This window comes from Zingiber officinale, chromosome 2B, assembly GCF_018446385.1.
Source record: "Zingiber officinale cultivar Zhangliang chromosome 2B, Zo_v1.1, whole genome shotgun sequence".
NCBI classification, from domain to species: Eukaryota; Viridiplantae; Streptophyta; class Magnoliopsida; order Zingiberales; family Zingiberaceae; genus Zingiber; species Zingiber officinale.
In genome coordinates this window covers 11,584,924-11,592,642 of record NC_055989.1, presented here as the reverse complement: position 1 = coordinate 11,592,642, position 7,719 = coordinate 11,584,924, and the positions used below count along the sequence as shown (strand labels likewise).

The 7,719-nt window shown below is 35.8% G+C and overlaps 1 protein-coding gene across 1 annotated transcript; it reads left to right on the top strand.

Annotated features, from left to right (window-relative positions):
• Positions 1-5,738: 5,738 nt before the first annotated feature.
• On the top strand, positions 5,739-7,176 carry LOC122048987 (protein RGF1 INDUCIBLE TRANSCRIPTION FACTOR 1-like). The gene is made up of 4 exons (XM_042610492.1): positions 5,739-6,095; positions 6,470-6,544; positions 6,641-6,781; positions 6,850-7,176. Exons 1-4 carry the CDS (start codon positions 5,898-5,900, stop codon positions 7,105-7,107), a joined length of 672 nt encoding a protein of 223 aa, XP_042466426.1. The 5' UTR covers positions 5,739-5,897; the 3' UTR covers positions 7,108-7,176.
• The last annotated feature ends 543 nt before the right edge of the window (positions 7,177-7,719 follow it).

Here is a 7,719-nt window from a genome sequence, read left to right as displayed (position 1 = left end):
ATGCGTCGCATAACATTTCTTGCACCACCGGGTTATGGTTATCTTCGTCATTGTTCTCCTTAGATGAAGCATGAAGCACACTACACATGCTATCACGAGATTGCACCATCGGTTTTTCTCCATGAAAATCCCAAATACGATAATCTTGTAACATACCATATATGGTTAGATGTTCATGCATTGTCGGGCGATCATGATATGATGAATTTATGCATTTGTGACAAGGACATGGTTTATTCACTTCATCAGCCGAGTCAACAAAAGCAAAACGTAGAAAGTTTAGTATTCCCACCCGATACCCAAGACTAGCACGGGGCTAGTCCATCCATTCCTTCTTCATTATATGATATGCTCAATTATTTTTAGAAAATTTAGTACCTATATATTAATTAAAAGAGCAAACATGTTATACATGGTTACGTTGGTGAATAATTAAATACCATAATTTAACATATGAAATACTTAACATAACTACCTCAAAACAATGGCAATAGGATTAATCTTATTATTTACCGTATCAATTTGTAATAGAAAAAAATAATGAACACAAATACCTCAAAACAATGGCAATATGATTAATCTTACTATTTACCGTATCTATTTTGAAATAGAAAAAAATAATGAACACAAATATCTCAAAACAATGACAAATAGGATTAATCTTACTATTTACTGTATGTATTTTGTAATAGAAAAAACAATGAACACAAATACCTCAAAACAATGGCAATAGGATTAATTTTACTATTTACCGTATGTATTTTGTAATAGAAAAAATAATGAACACAAATACCTCAAAATAATCAAAGAGAGATGAATGGAGAAACAAACGTGAGAAGGGAAAAAACCAGGGATTGGTGGATGTGGTTGGCTAGTGTCCAGCAACCGGTGAATGTATATATATATATTGAACTCTCGATTATGTCCATCAAATTTTGTCTTTAGAATTTAAGAGTTGGGTAGCTATTACGCTGCAGACAGCGTGCTACGAACTGCTATCTGTGCTTGTCCATTTCTATTTATTTATTTATTTTTAAACTTCTGATTATGTCAATAAAATTTTACCTTTAGAATTTAGCGTTGAGTTATAGTTTTAAGCATAAACAAAATTTTCAAACTGAAATTTGTTTTGATATATGCATGGGGTGTGCACGGTAAAGTTCTTAAGGTAACATTACTATATATAGAGAGAGAGTAATGTTACCCTACATATTTTACGCTGCACACTCCGTGCACACCTCAAAATAATTTTTAATTTGAAAAATTTATTATGCTTAATATTATAATCTAAACTCTATAAGTAAAATCGTAGTGAAAAAACAAGGAGATTAAAAAAAAAATTAAAAAAAAAATAAAAACACTACAATCGTAGACGACGTTTGCAGTGGATGGTTTGTAGTTTAACAAAAGTGATTTTGTTGTGGATTAGTGCATTTGAGTTTTTTATTATTATTTTTTATTCGCAGATATGTCATTTAGGATTTTAATTTTAGGAGGTGATTGGTTGGATGGAATGGGAGTGGAGAATGGAAAAGAGATTAAAAGTTGGTGTTTAGTTTGGGAAATTGGTGGTGGGTCCCACTGATTCAATCCCCAAAATACGGGAATGAGCCATTACCAAATAAAATGGGGGAATGGAAAAAAATACTGTTCGGATTGAAACCCCTCCATTCTCATTCTTCACCTCTATCAATCTCATTCTCATTCTCATTCCCTTCCATGAACCAAGTACCCACTTAAAATTTAGGAATTTAGCTATAATATATATATAATGTTGATATCATGTGCGTCGCACAGTGCGTAACTGTGCTCACGTAGAATATCAGCTATGTTTTTATTTTATTTTTATTCTTTTAAACTTTGGATAAAAAAAATAGTATGCACCTTAAATATTATACGTTAAATCCCAAATTATAAATCCTAAACCTTAAAAAAATAAATAATAAATAAATTATGCACCCTAAATATTATACCCTAAACACTAAATCCTAAATATCAAATCCTAAATTCTAAACCTAAAGCTTAAAAAAAATCAAACAATAAAAAAATTATGCACCCTAAATACTATATACCGTGTGAGCATCTAAATTTTTTTATTTTAATTTTTTAAATTTGAACACTATAACTCAATCCCTGAACCCTAAAGGTAAAATATAATTGGTTTAACCCCAAGCTAAAAAAACAAACAAAAAAACTCTGATAAAATTAAAAAAAAAATAAACACCCTAAACCTTAAATCCTAAAGCTAAAAGAATTATAAACCTTAAATACTATACCCCAAACCCCAAATCCTAAATTTTAAAAATAATAATAATAATAATTACATACAATTAATACTATATCCTAAATATTAAATCCTAAATACTAAACTCTAAATCCTAAAGCTAAAGCCTAAAAAAATTACGCACCTTAAATTCTAAAGCCTAAACTAAAAAAAATCTGATTTGAATTTTTTTATATTTAATATTATTATCCAACCCCTAAACCCTAAAATTAAAATTCTATTGGTATAACCGGAAGCTTAAAAAAACTAACCAAAAAAACACTGCAGTCACGAATGACGTTCGCAGTGGACGGTTTGCAGTGGATGGTCTACAATTTAAGAAAAGTGACTTTGCTTCGGATCGATGAGAGTTTTTTTTATTATTATGAAAGTAGTGAATAGTAGAACAAATAGTGGCTATGGGTGTGTAAAGTTGCATAGCCTCGCGTACCTGGGCATGTAGATGGAGACTCCCTTTTATAGTATTATTGTTTGTTTGTGCACATATCTCAAAGCGTTTCTAAAAAGGACAGATCATAAAGATGCACTGACACCTTTGTCGAATGAACCTATAATTTCTGCATAAAAGCTTCCGCTATACAACTATCACAGGGAATATTCCCTTGATTCTCTGACAGCTGTTGCACAAAGCGACAAGAAGAAATGTTGGTTGTTGAATAGGGGACCCTTAATATGCTTAGTTGGCAAACTGACCGAGTCCCTTCTGTAGTCCGATCAGATGTCACTCTCAAGAGCGGCTAAGTCGGATTGGGGAATGATATAAGGGACTCAATCTTCACCTGACCTCTCTGCTTGGCCAAAGAATCCGGTCATAACAAGTGACCAATATGTCCGATCGACACTATAGTCCGACCGGTTGGATCACTCAGTCGAAGTAGGTAATCATGTTATCCCAAGTAACGAAGAGGACTTTGCTTTGAATGGTATTGGCTTAGCTCAAGGCTTCATCAATACTAAGGGACTCAAGATCTGACTAGATCAAGAGTTCGCTTAAATGACAGCTCGACCGAGACGACCTACCGTATTGGCCCTGAGTATTACCCTCCTTGACTTATATATATATATATATATATATATATATATATATATATATATATATATATATATATATATATATATATATATATATATATATATATATATATATATATATATTTCGTATTAAGCATAAAAAAATTTCAAAATAATTTTTTTTTCAAGTGCTCATGGAGTGTTTGACGAAACTCTCTCTCTTTATATACAAAAATGATACCCTACATAGGGCTATAAATGAACCAAACATTCGCGAATAAACATAGTGTTTGGTTTGGTAAGAGCTTGTTTATATTCGTTTAATATATACAAGATCAATTAAATAAACAAACTTGAACAACTCGTTAACTAAATAAATAAGCTCAAATACATATATGTTCAGCTCGTTAATATTCATGAACAACATTCGTAAACAATGTTTATGAACAACGTTCGTGAACAATGTCCACAAACCATCTTTATTAATAAAACTCTTATCTAAATAAACAAAAAAATATCAAATAAAATACATAAATAAGTTTGAATCTAGCTCAATAACCAATCGAACAAGTAAAACTTTCAAATAATTAAACAAGTTTGAATTGAGAGTTCAATAACATCTAAACGAATCAAGCTTGAACCAAGCTCAAGTCAAGCTTGAATTAAGAGCTGCTTGAGTTAAAATATAATTAGGATCTGCAATATGATGCAGTCAAATTTTTTTTTTTTTAATCTCTCTCATATGCATGTAATAACTTTTTCCTTTGATTGTATGCAAGATGATGTTGATTTGTAGAAATCAGCATTACTTTGATGTTGACCACTAAACCTGCATCAAGCTACAAACCATCACTAATGGCCAGTTTACTTGGGAGAGCGGAGACTAAAACTAAGGAAAAGTTTCCGCAGTGAAAAAGTTTTCGTCGTTTACTTCATTAAAATTTTTAGATGGAAGAGAAACGCAATCCATCAACGGATGATTTTGGAGCCAAAATCGATCACCTCAAAATCGGACGGAAAGCAACGGATGGAAAAAAAATTACGCATGTACCCTTTTTAATTTACAAAATTATACCATATATCAAAATAACATGATGCATGTACCCTTTTTAACTCTTAAAATTACACCATGTGCCTAAAAAAATGACGCATGTACTCTTTTTTATTTACAAAATTACATTGCATGAATCCACCTTTCTTTATCAAGATAAACAAACATGAAAAGAAGGGATTTCTTTACCCTTTCTCTTCTCTTCCTCCAAAGATAGTTTTCCATTATAGATTCTTTTCTCTTTTTCATCCGCGCTTCAGAGTAAACAGAGCATAAGTGTTGCTGGTTAGCACAAAGGTGGTACTAGTTTATATAAATCAGCCTTGTGTGGTGCTGATTTAGTAGTGTTAGTTTCTATAAATTAGCACTATCTACAAATCAATACCAAGTAGTGTTAATTTCTAGAAATCAGCCTTAGAGCATCTCCGATGCAAGCTTTATTAGAGGTTTGTAAAATTAGAAAACCTCACCAAAAAGAGCTTTTATGGTTGTGTATATAAGGTTTGGGGTTTTTTAATTTAAGAGCAGATTTGAGTTTTCAAACCTGCTTTTTTCTCTTAAACATAGAGCTAATAATTAATGTCAATGATTGTCATAATGTTTTCTAATGTTTCATTTTATAAATAATTAATAATAAGTTTACTTATGGAGAGAATTAATGTGCATGGACCATGTAATTACATGTGGAAAGAATTACAAAAAAGTTCACTTAAAGTTTTAATCATTAGGAATATTTCACTGAATTTTTATAATGTTGATGTAGCATATTGAAATCTTCAAAAAAATTCATTCAAAATTTTAATTATTGAAGATGTCCTTACTGGTGTTTTGCAGTGGTGTTGTTTATATAAATCAGCGCCGTCTTTTACGTAATTAAATGAGAAAAAAGAGACTTGTCACCTATAGATAAGAGAGAGCCGCTCACATAAAGGTGTCTAAATAAATCTACATTTGTTTTCTAGCGACATAAAAGTGTGATAATATTACCATCACAAACAGACTACTGCAGCATCGTGTTTCAGCATTGCAATGACCAAATTTCTGTTGCAAATACACTCGCAACCAAGGCATCCATGCCACAACAATTATTCTTATCGTGTTGTCTTCCCCACTGGAGTTGAATCTTCCTGTTGAGCTGAAGTATTCAGGCGATCTTAGTGCCCGTCAAAGTTTATAAGCCCAAACTATCGATAAAAAGAACATGATAATGGCATCGAATCTCTTTTCTCAAGCTTTCCATTTTGTTTCCCACCCTCTTAAGTCTTAACCACAGGGATAGAAGAAGTACAGTGAAATAATAATAATAATAATAATAATAATAATTTTTTTGATTTCCTGTTCTTTTCCTTGCTCTGTTTCTCTTTCTCTGTTCTGCTATAAATAGATGCAGAGGGCCGTTAATACAGGCCTACACTAGGCCACGCCTTTTAGCTACTTTTCTCCTTCAATACGCGCGATCTCCTTCTACGAGCTTAAAGCCGAGAATTGGGACGTTACTGCGCCGTCAATTAACAGAAAGACAAGCGTGTCGAAGTGAGGAGGAGGCAGAGGATGGGAAGAGGCGCGCATGGAGGAGGAAGGGCGGCGGTGCCGGGGTGGCTGGGGAGGCTGGTGGAGGAGAGCTTCTTCGTCGGGTGCGGGGCCCACGAGAGCCGCAAGAAGAACGAGAAGAACATCTTCTGCCTCGATTGCTGCTCCAGCATCTGCCCCCACTGCGCCCCTGCGCACTCCAGCCACCCTCTTCTCCAGGTCTCTCTCTTCTGCAACCTCCTTTACTATTATTATCATCACCACCACCACCAGCATTACTACGCCATCCGTCAAACCAAAGCAGAGAGTAATTTTTGTTTCTCTCTTCAATTCTCCAGATTTTTATCACCATGGTAAATCCTTTCCTCACCGCGGATAATTGTACAGTGTTGAATCCTATGCAATTAATACCAGTAATATATCGCCTTCTAGATCTTGTCTCCCCTGTCGCGACAACCAAATCTTGTATAGATTTTTCATTGAAACTCAACAACCAATTTCCTTCCTCAAACAGAATTTTAACTCAAAACGCGATCTTTTATATAGCATACTCCTTCCTCATCCTGTGGATCTAAACATACATTACAATTCAGGTGAGACGGTATGTGTACAACGATGTGGTTCGATTGGATGATCTCGAGAAGCTTATAGACTGTTCTTTTGTGCAGGTGATTAATTAATTAATTAATTAATTAATTAATCAAGTAGCTTTTACGAGTTCAGTTAAGAGAAATTTTTATATGTTTCATGGCTTGCATTGACAGCCCTACACCATCAACAGTGCCAAAGTGGTGTTTCTGAAGCCAAGGCCTCAGTCTCGGCCTTCCAAAGGCTCAGGAAACATTTGCCCGAGCTGCGACAGAATCCTTCAGGAGCCCTTCCACTTTTGCTCCCTCTCCTGCAAGGTAACTAATCAACTCCGCTCGACGATTAATTTCCAGTGCCGACATCAAGGAACGCAATTGTGATGCAGGTAGAGCACGTGGTGTCTCGAGGAGAGGACTTGTCGAGCATACTACTCCGGTTCAACGCGTCGGATTTCGCCTTCTCCCACTTCGAGGACGTCGGCGACGGCCAGTTCACGCCGAACTCGATCCTGGAAGACCCTGCGCCGCAGTACAACGGCAGCGAGTCCGGCGGCGACGGCGGCGGCGGGTTCTTCCCCCAGATTAACGTGCTGTCGTTGAGCAGCAGGAGGAAGGGAGCTCCTCACCGGTCTCCCCTCTCCTAATGCAAGGCCATCAGGCACCACCGCTAGCTGCTATCTTAATAAGTAGCTAATCAATTTGTTTGCGTCTAAGTAGAAAGAGTGTTTGGTTGCTGGTGCTTCCCGTTACTGTCTAGGTGGGCACTGTGGATGCACGTCTCGCTGCTCATCAATTTTGTTCCCATGTAACAGGATGCATTCTTCAATCTCTTATTAAAAAAAAGATCGATTAAACCGAATTAAAAAAAAAATGGTAGAGAAGCGAGCCACGGGGCAGTTGACCGCAACGAAACAACGAGGTTCCCACTCCCAAAACCTCCCTGTCTTGCTCTTTTACCTCTGAAACTGCACCCACACGCCGGCTCGCAGTGCTGTCGGTGCGCAGAGCAGAGCACCGCCATGCCAAATCGATCCAGTTTCCTGCGTTGTGGCATTTGCTTAATCAGGGGTGAGTGTGACTGCAGCAGCGCCAGAATTAACTAGTTGAATATGCAGAGGAAGAATATCTCGGATAATGAACATGTTAATTTGTTGCTTGCGGCAGCAAGTTCAGCTGTTCGTACGTGTGTATCGTTTTCTATTTCTGCTATGAATTAGTTTAGACCTAAGAGAATTTGGAATTTTCTAAGAATGAAA